General features: G+C 43.2%; 1 protein-coding gene across 1 annotated transcript in view; it reads left to right on the forward strand.

Moving 5' to 3' along the window:
- The window catches only part of PHTF1 (putative homeodomain transcription factor 1), a 245,573-nt gene that overhangs the window by 171,862 nt on the left and 58,390 nt on the right, over positions 1-15,321 (forward strand). Inside the window, 1 exon segment of the mRNA XM_040339390.1 lies at positions 2,797-2,925. Within this exon segment, the coding sequence (XP_040195324.1) occupies positions 2,797-2,925 (129 nt within the window).

A 15,321-nucleotide genomic window follows, 5' to 3' on the forward strand; every position in this document is an offset into this window, starting at 1 on the left:
CAGGGGTGGACAATTTAACAGGCGGACTTCTTAAGTCGCCAACAGCTGATTTCAAGGAGTGGTCTCTCCATCCCCAAATCTTTCAGGGAGATCTGCCAGAAATGGGGATTTCCGATGTGGACATCATGGCATCTAGGTTCAACAGGAAGCTAAACAAGTTCGTGTCCCGAGCAAGGGACCCTCTGGCCTGCGGAACCGATGCGTTGGTTTGTCTTGGCATTCGTTCAGTCTGCTGTACGCCTTCCCCCCATTACAGATGCTGCCTCGCCTGCTGCGCAGGATCAGGGTGGAGAACAGCCAGTCATTCTGAATTCCGCCAGCATGGCCCCGAAGGTCATGGTACTCTCTGATCTTGAGAACTGTCAGTGGGGGAACCTTGGACCCTTCCACTTCGCCCAGACCTACTCTCCGCAAGGTCCGATACTCCACCCTGCCTTACGGCATCTAAATTTGACGGCTTGGCGGCGTGAAATCCTGATCCTCAGGGGTAGGGCCTATCTAGCCAAGTTAGTTTCTACTCTGATTGAGGTTAGATGGGTCAGTCTCCAGAGTATCTTATTACAGGGTCTGAAGGACCTATGGAGGCTGGTGTGATTCCCAGAGATGGCTCTCTACGCAAATACACCATTGTCAGGGTATTGCGTTTTATTCCTTCAGACAGAGTAGATAAGGTTTTTTGGCCTTGAAGTTCTAGTTTAGGACAGATTTCGGCCTTATCGGTATGGTTGTGTTGGGCCGTTGGCCACGCACTCTTTGGTTAAAACCTTTTTTTCTAGGGGGTCTGACGCATTAATCTCCCATCTAGTCTCCGGTTATCCGTGGGATTTGAATCTTGTCTTGTAAGAACCATGCCTCAGTCTGCATAAAGACAGGGTGGTTCTCCGTCCGCTTCCGTCTTTCCCGCCTAAGGGTGGGGTCCAGTTTTTTTCTATTGAATCAGGATTTGATCCTACTCATCTCTTTTTTTCCAAAAGCCACTCCTTACGTAGAAGGGCTTGATGCACCGCCTTAGGTTTGGTCAAGGCCATGAAGGCTGTCTCAGGGCTACAGAAAGGATTTGGAAGATGGATACATTGTTCATCCTGCCGGAAGAACCAAGGAGGGTCTAACGGCAGCTGAAGCTACCATCACCAGATGGTTTAAGCGCTAATCAGTCAGGCCTACGGCTTGAAGGGGTTGCCCCCCTCCTTTTATCAGTTGAGGCCCATTCTACTAGGGGCCATGAACGCCTTCTGGGCAGCACACCCACCAGATCTCTATGGCTCAGGTTTGCAAGGTGGCAATTGATCATCGGTCACACTTTCGCAAAGTTTGCTATTGGATATGAGAAGAAGGGCCGATGCAGCCTTTGGACAGGTAGTGCTGCAGGCTGAAATTTAAGATCCTCGTGATACCTGGGGAACTCCTTGGTAAGTTAATGAATTAATTAAATTAATCATATAATTATTTGTTGGATTTAATTTGGATTTATTATGATTTAAAGGTCACTTCTGAATTAGATCTCCTGGTTTGAGATGTCTCCCTCCCCTCATGGAAGCATTGCTTTTCGGACAACCCACATAGTAATGATTATGCCGCTCTGTGGTCCCGTGATGTACGAGAAAGAAAAAGGGATTTTTTAATACAGCTTACCTGTAAAATCCTTTTCTTGGAGTACTTCACGGGACGCAGAGCTCCCACCCCTCGTTTTGGGACCATTTTTGGAGGGCATACTGCTTGCTACAAAACTGAGGGACTCCTCTATGGGAGGGGGTTATATAGGGAGGGGACTTCCTGTTTGAGATTGCCAGTGTCCATCACCTGAAGGTACTCCATATAAACCACATAGTAATGATTATGCCGCTCTGTGTCCCGTGATGTACTCCAAGAAAAGAATTTTTACAGGTAAGCTGTATTAAAAAATCCCTTTTTTAGTGTAGCAACAATTCTTTTTCTCAGATCCTCAGAGAGTTTCTTTGCCATGAGGTGCCATGTTGAACTTCTAGTGACCAGTATGAGAGTGAGGAGCGATAACACAAAATTTAACACACTGGCTCCCATTCACACCTGAGACCATGTAACACGAATGAGTTACATGACTCCGGAGAGGGAAAATGGCTAATTGGGCCCAATTTAGGACGTTTTTAGGGGTTGTACTCACTTTTGTTGCCAATGGTTTAGACATTAATGGTTGTGTGTTGTTATTTTGAGGGCACAGTAAATGCACACTGTTTTACAAGCTGTACAGTCACTACTACTTTACATTGTAGCAAAGTGTAATTTCTTCAGTGTTGGCACATGAAAAGATATAATAAAATGTGAGGGGTGTACTTACGTTTGTGAGATACTGTATCGGAAATCTAAGGTACTGCTGGTTTTTAGAAGAATTGGAGTAAGATTTAGTGATGTCACTTATCTGCTGTGCACCATTCTTCTTCTGGAGGCTACACACAGAGATACAGTGCGAACCAAGGCATCATAAATAAGTAATAGTGGTCCTTTGTCTGCCTTTATTTCAGCACAGCTTCAAGAGTTCAGTTCTTCTTTAAAATACCTCTTCTATAAATAACAGTACTACCAAGAAAAAGCTTTGTTTGTGCCCCCCTAATTAGTATTCATATTACAGTATTATGGTTATTGACCGTTAAACGTACATTTGTGGGCACATAGCTGAATATAAAAATAGTCTGGTCCATAGGAGAACAACTTCTAGTCATGAAGTGCTTAGAAAACATGAATGTTACTATTATCATTTCAAGACGCTGTTTTTTCTCATTGGAAACTTGCAGTTTGTGGTGTCTTCTTTTTTATCGATAGAACCATCTGTTTTGGCTACAAGGTACAAGTCCCACTTCTGAGAGAGTAAGTGCAATCATATGGGAAAAGAATGAGTGTAAGAAAGCCGACATGTCTGTATTGGATATCAGTGGGATTATCATGAAACAAGTGAGTATTTGAAACAATCTCTTTATATTAATTTATGAGTCTTTTTTATGTAGGTTTGAGCGGTCCTAAATAATACATGTGTCCTTTTATTCGTTAACCACCCTGGCGGTATGATTATGTCAGATTTTTGGGTCTCAAAGCGGTACATTGTTTTGAATAGAAATTTGGCGTTTTATATTGTAGGCCTGTAATTATTAGTAATAACACACTTAAATCTGTCCAAACAAGAGTCTAGTAGACATCTGGGTATGATAAAGTTTGAAACACAAAATCATAAATTATAATAACTCTAAATTATAAAAAAATAATATTATAATAAAATGAATTTCCCCACTATTCACCATCACTCAATTCTGCAAGTGTTCTTATTTACTATCGCTGTTTTCTAGCTGGTTTCAAACCACTTTTGACATTAAGGGACACTTTTTGGTTGCTATGGACAATCTTAAGTTTCCAGGCAGAAAGAACAGTGTGTATAATATAAAACTGCATGCAGGGCACTGGAGAAAACACTAGGGACAAATGGGATATGAAATAATTGTATACTGTAATGTAATCTGTAAGATTACAGTGTACTGTATGTATTGTGAATTTTATAATTTTAAAATTTGCCGTCAGGCTCCGCCCCCGTGCGTCGCGACACTCGCAGGGAATGGAGCCTGGCACACAGGCATCGGGCGGAGGACACAGCCCGCGGACATAGCGAGGGGACAAATCGCAGGATCCTGAGGACAAGGTGAGTATACTGCACCAGGATCATGCAATGCAATCCCAAGCCACAATCGGGAATACCGCCAGGGAGGTTAAAGAAAATATTGTATAACAGGCAGAATGGAGAACTTGTATATCCATAACAAACAATGATTTAAAGTAAACCTGTCAAAAAAAATTGCCTGTTTTTTTTACCTGCCTGCAAAAAATATTACTGGCCCAAAACAAATGTGAAGAATTAGATAATGTAAACAAATTAGAGCTTCTGATTTGAGTACTTACTCTAGGTTCATGATACAGAATGTAAAGGTCAGAATAACATCCAGGTTGTTAGCATTTTCTGAATGCTGAGGTCAGCAATGGCAGCTTCCATGTTCATCTTCTGAGGTTTTCTTTTAACGAGATCCTGCCACCACCTTATAAAGCAACAGCCTTTTGAGAACAAAATAAAAGTCAGCAGCTACAAATACTGAAGTTGCTGACTCTTACTAAAAGGACACTTACTTGTCCTGAGATCCAGCGCCGTTCTCACCCAAACAACTTTGTCGTCAGGCTGTGGGTCCCAGTGGCAGCATATTTACTGTAAGCCACGATGAGCTTTGTGAATGGTCCTGCAGCCTTCTGTGTAGTGTTGCCGAGTGGTGGGGGCGAGAGAGAACTTCCAGTGAATAGCTGCAGCAATCCAACTTGAAGTGGGAGTGGGTACCTGTCAAAATCAGGATAAACATCCCAATTCTGACTTCCTTCTCCTACATGAAACAACAAAGGCTTGCCTATAGTTACCGCATTTAGCCACGTTTGACGCTTTAAATGACTCTAAACGCTTCTGAACAAATTTTTTGGGGTTCCAGAAAAAGCTCTAAAACCGCCTAGAAATGACTATAAACAACCTGTGTCCATGTACTGATAAGATAACATAGAGGAGAGTTTAGGAGCAGTTGAAAAAAATGCCCAACTGCTCTTAAACACCGTTTACCCAGCCAGCAGGGTACATAAGGCTACAGCATCTGACATTTTTTTTTTCCTGCCTCTAAACGCCCCTCCATGTTAGCCTTTGTGCATGCACAGACAAGATTTTAGTGGCAGGAGCATTTAGAGGCAGTAAAAAAAATTACTGCCAGTGCAATGCGTTCAGGAGCAGCAGAGTTTTGACAGAATTTTTTTTTTTTCAATCTACTAAGGCTCCATGCACACTGGCATAAATAACATTGCTTCTACAGGAGTTTTGTGTTTTGCCTGTAGAAGCAGCTCAATGTTATCCTATGTGTTTATGCACATATTTTGAGATCAACGTTAAGAAGCAGAAAAAAAAACCTTCTCATTCGCGTTTCTGATTGGTGCTCACTGGCAGAAAAAACATAAAACTCTCCCAAACTCGTCTAAACGTTGTACAAAAAATTCTCTATATGAACATTTTTTGACTCCAAAGAGAACAGAAGTTTTTTTAAGCCCAATGTGCATGAAGCCTAACAGCTGCTAGAAGCTGCCAGCAGCTTCTAGCAGCTGTTAAACCTTAGTGCTTGAGCATTAACTAATTTCAATGGCCAAAATGTTTTATTTATTCAAGTCAATGAAATAGTTACATAGTTAGGTTGAAAAAAGACACAAGTCCATCCAGTTCAAACCATAAAAAAATTATATCGTACAATCCAATATACCCAATTCTATACCCACCGTTGATAAGAGAATGAATTAGCGCCCAAGAGCTTGATGCCTATAAAAAGCTCCTAAAAGCTTGTAAAAGCTTAAAAAACTTTTACAAGTGTCAGGCATTTTTTCTGCAAAAACGCTGCTGGCTTCTAGGAGAGTTAAATAAAAGTCCTGTGTGCATGAGGCCCAATGCACAAAAACACAATATAATACCCATTTTTTGTTTGTAAAATATATAAGGAAATGTTACACCGAGTAAATAGATACCAAACCTGTGGAAGGGCACCAAACTACAGAATCTAAAAATCTCTATAGGCGACACTTTAAAAGTTAACCAGTAAAGAGTTAAACAGGAGGTCTGAAGCTTGAATTATTGCTCTCAATCTGACATTTGCGGGCAAACCTTGTGTGGTGTGATTTCCATTTAAATATTCCATTTACATATACACGCAGGACTGGCGCGTGTTCACATTTACGAGCAAGCACAGGGAGGCGGAGGGGCTAGGACACTTTGAAATTTTTATTTAATAAATAAAATAAAAAAATACTTTATTGCTATCACACAGGATGAATAACATACTATGGAGAGATCTGGGGTCTTTTAGGCTCCAGATCTCTCCTCTGGCCTCCAATGCAGCCAATCAGATACAGATTGGTCTGATTGGCTGCTTAACTGGCTGGTACCCGGCCAGGTAAAAAAACATCACTTTGGTTTCTGATGTTACACATTGGGAGGAACAACATCAGTTCCTCTCACTGTGTCCCAGGAATCGGATGCCGTCTGTCACATTCTTACTGGGTTCCCTGATTGCTCTGGGAGTGCCTGGCGCTGCCTGTTAAGTAATTCATCAGCTCCATACTTTTTACATTAATGGTAAACAGTGGCTGGAAAAAAAATGATATCTTGGTCATTTTTGCTGCAATAACTGAGATATCACCCTTCCTTAGCAGTGACATACTGGTATGTCACTGGACGGGAAGCGGTTAATCATTGCAGTTATCAGCACAGAAAAAGACACTGTGCGTTTCACTTAATAGTCAATTTCCCTCCCTTCCTGCACACCATAGTCGTCTACTTTTCTGAGAGTGTCTTATTACTTTTTGTGGTGACACTGCCTCATCCGCCCCTCCATTTTACCTCTCAACATAACCTTTTAGGTATTAAATCGGAATAAGAGAGCAGGGGAATGCAATGGAGTTTCTTTTGAGTGACAACTATGAGGTCTGCTAGGGCTGCTGACATCACATCCAAGATGGCGGCTACCATCAGCAATCTTAGGGCTTTTGAATGTCTTCACAAGGGAGGATGTCTACACAGGTAAATAACATGCATAAAGATACAGTAATTCTATAGGAATATTTTTGCTGAAATAAATGGTCTGGTGGTACGGTCTCTTTAAGTAAAGCCTGGAGTTTTTCTTATTTTTATGACAATAATTATTGTAGTGCAATACAGTTACAAACAATTACAGAATAATAATTAAAAATGTTTCTAGGTCTGTCTACACTTTCAGCTCTACTACGGCCCTTTATATGGTTAGAACATGATAATAAAGTAGTACTAGTAATAATATGACTGATAGGGCCAGATTCTCAAAGGCGTTACGACGGCGCAACACCATTAGCGCCGTCGTAACACCTCATCTGGCCCCGGGTATCTATGCGACTGATTCTCAGAATCAGTTGCGCATAGGTACCCATTAGATCTGACATGCGTAAGGCTGTTACGCTGTCAGATCTTAAATGTATTTTTTTTTTTCCCGCCGCTAGGTGTCGCATCGTCGCTTTTCCCCGTCGTCTATGCAAATGAGGTAAGTACGGCGATTCCCGAACATACGCGAGGTCGACGCAGCGAATTAACGTCGTTTGCGTAGCGTACCCGACGCGTTGGTTGCGCCTGCTAATTAGCAGGGGCAACCAATGTTAACGATGGCCGTCGTTCCCGCGTCGAATTCAATAAAAATTACGTCGTTTGCGTAAGATGTCCGTGAATGGCGCTGGACGCCATTTACGTATACATCTAGGCAAATGACGTCGGGGGCGACGTCATTTAGCGCAATGCACGTCGGGTAATTTACCCGACGGAGCATGCGCAGTACGCTCGGCGCGGGAGCGCGCCTAATTTAAATGGTGCCCCGCCCCATTTTGAATTGGGCGGGCTTGCGACGAGCAATCTAACGCTACACCGCCGCAAGTTTACAGGTAAGTGTTCTGAGAATCAGGATGTAAACCTGTAGACCTGCGGCGGTGTAACGTAGATCTCATATATTCCGCTGCCCAGGAGCAGCGCGAATGTATGAGAATCTGGCCCATAGTTTATAAATGTGTCTAAGCAGCTTAGAAGGAAATTGGTAAGCTACAGGTATTACTGCTGTAGTATGCTGCATAACCTTATACTGGGTCTGCCCATGCCAATGTATTTTAATGTTTGTACTACTTTTCCAACTTTCTAGTTTAGTCCTGATTAATTTTTTTTTATCTAAAGGCAATTTTTTTAGGTGGAGAGGGATTTGATCGCTATTTTTTTTTGTTAAAGTCTGAGCCCCCATTAGGGAGATTCACTCTCTCTATTTGGCCTGTTTACCATTAATATTGAAAGTGAAAGTAAAAGAAAATCCCAAATTGGGTTGTCCCCAGAAAAGCAATAGAGAGGAAACCTTCCAATGGGGACAATAGTCCTGGTGACCTGGGGGTCCTCAAGAAATTATTTTAAATTGCAGGGATTTCTTCTAATTTACTGTTTGGCTATGGACAGGAAGTGAAGGGAAATCTCTGCAATGGGACACAGATGGTGCAAAAAAAAAAATCTGTCAGGGGTTATAACCCTTCCTTACTCTATCCAAAATGAAGAAAAAATTGCCTATAGTTCTACTTTAAGTGTAGTCAAATAGTTGTGTGAATCCAGCTGGCAGGGATGTAGCTAAGGGGGGGGGGGGGGGGTGGGGGGGGGAACCCCCCCCCAGAGCATCGGTGCAGAACTTGGAACTACATCACCGCACTTGGCAGACATTGACACACACGCTGTTGTGTGCTGCTTGAGCCTGCTGTTACACCGTCCGACCATCGGGATGCGGCAACCTGGGCTGTTGGGCTCAGCTTGGACTGAGGGAGGCTCTGTCAGCAGAGAGGGGCGGGACCGGGAGCTCTATTTTTTTTTTTTATTCTTTATTTAAATGATGCGTTACAGGTACAATATAAAGGCAACTTCTCAGAACAAGCAATCAATGCAAAACGTTTGAAGTACAACCAATACTTCGTATTATATTATAAAATATCAAAACAAATATTACAGGCAATAAGAAAAACAAAACATTCTTAACTTCACACAGAGAACCCCTCAGGCAGATCAAACCTAGGGCGAGCCCGTCCAAGGGGGGAAACCTCTAGATTGCTTATGGAAATTGTCACATCATGGAGGGAAGTCTAAAATGGGGTAGAGAATGCTAATCTGTACACACCATATTTTCATTAAATTATTTGATAATAATTAGAAAATAAATAGAAAAAAGAGTGAAGAAAGGGTAGGGAAAAAAAAGAGGAGAGGGGGGTGGGGGCGGGGTTGGAGGGGTTGCCTCCCAAAGGAAGGCATCAGCAACGTCGGTCATAGAGCAGAAACCTCTGCTAAAGGATCTTAATTAGGTATATTGGAGGAACTCGTCCGAGAAGCGGAAGAGGTTCCAAAGTATCCATCTGGACTTGTGTTCCTCAGACTTATCCTGCAATGCCGCTGTCAGATCTTCCATCTGTCCTATGTCCCTCACCTTCGCGAACCACTGGGCTACCGTTGGGGCAGACTGTTGTTTCCACAAAGGCGGAATACAAGCCCGTGCCGCATTAAGGAGATGTTTGAGAAGGGATTTGTGGTAACGTTTCCTTGACAGTGGGGTTAGGTTAAGCAGGACCGCAGCTGGATTATCTTGCAGTGAGATGTCCGTGAGCTTATGTATAATCTTAAGCACTGGTTGCCAGAAAGTGGCAAGTCCAGGACACTCCCAGAAAATATGCAGAAGGGTACCCGAATGGAGGCCACAACGCCAGCAACGGTCTGTTTGCAGAGGGAATATTTTTGCCAAAACTGATGGGGTTCTGTATCAACGTGTCAAAATTTTGTACGTGGTTTCTTGGTACCTACTGCATAGGGAGGATTTTTGAGCAAAAAGCCGGGTGCTCTATTGACGCTCTGACCCTGCCCTGCTCCGCCCCATATAGCCTGTATGTGTTGGAGGCTTGGAGGAGAGAGGGAGTGCTGAGAGTGCCTCCACTGTACATCTGAGAGCCCCGCTTTCTGCCGCTTAAAGCCCCGCCCGTATCATGGAAAACCACCCCTGAACCTCTGAGAGCGGGAGGTGAGCCCGCTGGCCAGGTAGGTCTTTCTGCCAATAGTTACATACTGCCTGTAGACAGTAGACTTACTGTTATGCTATGTCATTCCCTGTAGTCGCAGTCTCTGGTCATCCCCTGTAGTCGCAGTCTCTGGTCATCCCCTGTATTGGCAGTCTCTGGTAATTTCCTGTAGTCGCACTCTCCTGGTCATCCCCTGTAGTCACAGTCTTCTGGTCATCCCCCGTAGTCGCAGACTTTGGTCATTTCCTGTAGTTGCATCCGCAGTCTCTGGTCATTCCTTGTAGTCGCATTCTCTGGTAATTTCCTGTAGTCGCAGTCTCTGGTCATTTCCTGTAGTAGCAGTCTCTGGTCATTTCCTGTAGTAGCAGTCTCTGGTCATTCCCTGTAGTCGCAGCCGCAGTCTCTGGTCATTCCCTGTAGTCGGAGTCTCTGGTCATTTCCTTTAGTTGCATTCGCAGTCTCTGGTCATTTCCTGTAGTCGCATTCGCAATCTCTGGTCATTTCATGTAGTCACAGTCTCTGGTTATTCCCTGTAGTCACAGCCGCAGTCTCTGGTCATTTCCTGTAGTCGCAGTCTCTGGTTATTCCCTGTAGTCGCAGCCGCAGTCTCTGGTCATTTCCTGTAGTCGCAGTCTCTGGTCATTTCCTGTAGTCACAGTCTCTGGTCATTTCCTGTAGTCGCAGTCTCTGGTTATTCCCTGTAGTCGCAGCCGCAGTCTCTAGTCATTTCCGGTAGTCGCAGTCTCTGATCATTTCCTGTAGTTGCAGTCTCTAGTCATTTCCTGTAGTAGCAGTCTCTGGTCCTTTCCTGTAGTAGCAGTCTCTGGTCATTTCCTGTAGTAGCAGTCTCTGGTTATTCCCTGTAGTCACAGCCGCAGTCTCTGGTCATTTCCTGTAGTCGCAGTCTCTGGTCATTTCCTGTAGTAGCAGTCTCTGGTCAATCCCTGTAGTTACAGCCACAGTTTCTGATCATTCCCTGTAGTCGCAGTTTCTGGTCATTCCCTGTAGTCGCAGCTGGTCACTCCCTGTAGTTGCAGTCTCTTGTTATCTCGTGTAATCCATCTGCAGTCTCTGATTATCTGTGCGTTTTGCTTGTGGCTGCGGCTACTGTGACATCAATGGGCAAGTTTAATGGCAGCACCGTGAAGCCAAGCATTGATATCACAGCAATGTGTAGGCAATGATGCAGCTGCTATGTTCATATAGAGGTAGGTGGTCAAGGGGTGGTTATGTTTAATCACCCCCTTGTTCACATTGACTGCGGCTTTGAAATCGCGCAGCTTAATCTGAAATCGTATGATTTCAAAGCCGCATGTAAGCGCGACTTCAGGTGTGACTTGGAAGACATCTGTGCGGCTTCATGCACAGATGTCTATGCAAGTCGCACCTAAAATCACCATAAGTATTACAGGAACTACTTTTTCAAATCAGTGTGGCATTTAAACATGGCCATTGCCAACAATAGGGTGTGACTTGTCATGCGATTTGACGGTTGTCAAATCACACAAGTTGCTCCAATGTGAACAGGGGGCTTGGCCATTCTTATACCCAAGATGGTCATACCCACTACTCTCTGCGGCATGCTCAACAGAATTTTTTTTAACTGTATCCCAGGAGGGCTGGTATTTTGTCACACTGCTGTAATCTATAGCAACCAATCATTGAGTGGTAATGATAAGCAGTAATCTATCACTACCAATCAGTGAGCAGTAATGTGCAGTAACCTTTAGCAGCCAGTCAGTGAGCAGTAATGATGTGCAGTAACCCCTAGCAACCAATCACAATCACTGCCTGATCTGCCACAGTAAACTGATTTTGAAAATGTTTTCCCAGGCTCCACCTCCTTACCTCAGTGCCTCCAGGCTCCTTTATATGAGATCATGTCTTTGTGACTTGTGCAGCCGCAGCTACCAGGACAGGAAGAAGCACTGAGCAGTGTGGGAGCGGCTGGAACCTACCCGCCCACCGACTCTCTCTATTTCCATTGGCTCGGCCTCCTTGCAGTGCTGCTTCCCACCTTTGATTGGCACTTGGGTGAGGAGCTGGACCCTCAAGGGTGCTGTTAGACACCAGTCTGCCACGTGGACATGTATGTGGATGATGTTCGGAAGTCCTGCTGGCTGCTGCTGCCCGTTGACCCAGTCCACCCCGGGTCACTAGGCGTGTCCCTCTTTCCCTTGTGTCCTCCTCAGTCAGGCTAGCTTAGAACTGCAGTGCTGCAGCATTTCTTCCTGTAATTCTACTGGTATTTGAGATTGTTGCAACTGCTGGCAAAGTTGGTGATTGAGGCGCTGGACTGAGTCTTCCATAATTGCTCTTGTGTTAGCCTGTTAGGCACATGTAGCGATTTGGGATCGTGGGCAGCATATTGCTGTGATTCTGCCCACCACCCCGCCCTGATTTCAAATCACACTACAATGCTGGCAAAATGCAGCCCATGTGATTGTGTTCCATTCATTTTTACTGGCACCACAATGTGGTGTCTTTTTGCTGCGATTGTTGAGCGATTTATTGCAAAACTATCATCCAAAACCACACTGTGTTTTGGTACCACTAAAAATGAATGGAACAAAAACACATGTGCTGCGTTTTTCCAGCATTGCAGTGTGATTTGGAATTGCGGGCAGAATTACAGAGGTTCTGTCGACAATCCCATATCGCTACACGTGAATAGTCAGAGGCTAACACAACAGCAATTATGGAAGACTCATCCTCGGCATATTTTATAGGTAGAGGGAAAACCCAGGTTTTGTTTAACCGTGTCCCTTAAGACCCTCCCACTATCATGTTTGCACACACTGCAGGATGCAGCTTCCCTGTCATGCCCCTCATTCTCAAGCTCAAAAGTTTATAGATACGTTCTGTATGTATGGACTCTGCACAGTAGCACTTCTCTTGTCTAGTATGCTGGGTTAATAAAAAAAATGGTAAGTGTGCTTCCTTCACAAGATGGTGCCCTTTGCACCTGCCCCGTAAGATTGGCTATTACAGTGCACCATCCTGTGATAGGCAGTCCAATGGCAGAGAGCACTGATCCGTCAGGTTTTTTTCATTTTTCGTTCAGCCAGTACCAGGCCTTAGACTTGACAATAGCCAACCTCACTGGGCAATGTTCATAAAAACTGGAAGAAGGCAAAACTGAAATCAGAGAGGATCGGAGAAAATAGAATTAAGGATGTGATTGCTTACAATGAGTAAGGTCTCGTACACACGACCGGTTTCCTCAGCAGAATCCATCAAGAAACTTGGTGGGAGAGCTTTTTTGCCGAGGAAACCGGTCGTGTGTATGTTTTTCGTTGAGGAACTCCACGAGCAAAAAAGAGAGCAAGTTCTCTTTTTCCTCGACGGGAGTCTGAATTTGCTTGTTGTGTTCCTCGTCGGGCTGGTTTTTGATGAGAAACTTGAGCGTGTGTATGCCAAGAAACCCGCGCTTGCTCAGAATAAAGTATGAGACGGGAGTAAAAGTAGTATTTTTAATGGAGATAACACATTTTTCAAGCTGTAACAGACTGAAAAGTGCAGATCGTCTCTTAACAAACTTTTACTTAACACGCAAACACATGAGATTAGCAAAACCAGCCCCAAGAGTTGTACCAGTGGAATCGAACTTCCCCTGCCGTTGTATGTCACCGCGTTTGAGAACGAGGAGATTTGGTCTTGACAGTGTACGCAAAGCAAGCTTGTCGAGTTCCTCGACAAGCCTAACAAGGAACTTGTCGAGGAAAACGATGTGTCTCACCCGACGAGTTCCTCGGTCGTGTGCACGAGGCCTAACTCATTTTTTTTCTTTTTTCAATCTTTATAAACTTGGTGCAATTTGTTCTGTTTAAAAATACTTTTACTTAGTACCTGCTGCTGAAACACTCCCCCGAGCAAAAGATTATCTACGTTCCTGCTGACTAGCGCAAAGATATAAGAAGGTTGAGTTCAGGCATCTGGTTATATTGGTTATAAATGTGATAATACATCAGGGCTTAAAGTGGCACTGAGGAGTTTATACAAATTTCCTAGGAACTACATAATGAAGTCGTAAGCAATATTCAGCTCACAAAATTGCATCAATAAATAGAGTGACTCAAACAAGTTATAGGTGATAAAGTGCTAAACCATCTGCTTTTGTTATATATTTGTCATTTTCATTGTGAAAGTGACCTTCAAATACTCATTGCTGACATTCTACCTGGATGTTTGAAGCACCAAGCTGTGTGTAGGCAAAAAAGGTTAAAACAGTAATTATCACATTATTAAAAGGCATGGCATCCCAAATCCCAGGACTTGGCTTCCTTTGTCATGTTGTTACCATTAGGATTTATTTTAATTAATCCACACTTCATGTTTAGCAGCTGCTCTTTATAACATTTGTATTGCAGCTTTAGAGATGACAAAATCATAGTTATTACATTGTTTTGAATCTGCAATATACAGAATACAATTACAGCATTATTAAAATAAAATGTGTTGTATATTTTTTTTATATATTGTTGTATATTTTTCCTGAAATATGATTGGCAGTTATTTGTGCTCATTCTGAACAGTTGATAGTGATCAGGTTTATTACATGGTGAACTGATATATATGCATTAAGTAAGACAACGCATTGCATTATTTTTGAAAGTGCTGTTGGATTGCAGTAGTAATAATCATCATCATTGCTCATCATTGTTATCTGTTTCTCAGATTATGCTGACATAATTATTTCTTATTAAAGCCAAAGTCCAGACAGAACTGTTTTCTTTGTTTTGGATGCATTGGGAAAGGCTTGGAACGTTTGAAGGCAACTTTAGATCAAAGTAGTAAATCATTTTTTTAAATGTACTACTTTGATCTAAAGTTGCCTTCAAAATCCTATCGAGTAGTTTTGGTTGTTTAGATTTAGGTTACAGGGATGGTGCCAACCACACCCTGAGTCACACAAATCTATTTTGTAGGCTTAGAACTTTTGTCAGTTTGTCATCATTGGGAATAATTCCCCTTACTCAGTGGCCTAGTGACTTGGTAGAAGAAATTCAGGACTAGGGGTCACTATGACAGGGAGGCGGACATCAATAAAAACATTACAGAGATTCTATCATTACAGATATTCTATCATTGGGAAGAATTCCCCTTACTCAATGGCCTAGTGACTTGGTAGAAGAAATTAGGGACTGGGGGTCACTGTCACAGGGAGTCACAGACATCAATACAAACATTACAGAGATTCTATCTGTAGCAGAAGACTGTTTCTGATCCTAGTAAATATAATTCCTATTGCTTCCTGTTCCCTTGGTCCACTGTCATCAGGACAGGAAGTAAAGGGAAAACTCCTCAATGGGGTCCGAGATGGCAGTAAATATATCCCTTTCACACTCTACCCAAAACGAAGGAAATGTTTTGACTGAAGTTGGGCTATAAAGTGTTTGTTAAGCCACTAACTGATCATTATATCATCCCATCTGTCACATAAAAAGCTGTGTCCTAGTGCCTGGGCTTTATAAAACAAAAAAAAGATTTCTACTTTTTTTTAACAGTGTCTTCCAGCGATCAAATGACTCCAGGCTCTCAGCACTCCCTGTGTGATATCTCCAGCGAGTGGGGCCAAGATTATCCTGCTGACGTCAGGCAGGAAAGAGAGGAGCAGAGAGCCTGGAGTCATGTGATCCCTGGAAAACGCTGTTAAAACAGGTAGAAATAGGCTTTTCTTTAATAAAGCAC

This window comes from Rana temporaria, chromosome 2, assembly GCF_905171775.1.
Source record: "Rana temporaria chromosome 2, aRanTem1.1, whole genome shotgun sequence".
In the NCBI taxonomy this organism is placed as follows: domain Eukaryota; kingdom Metazoa; phylum Chordata; class Amphibia; order Anura; family Ranidae; genus Rana; species Rana temporaria.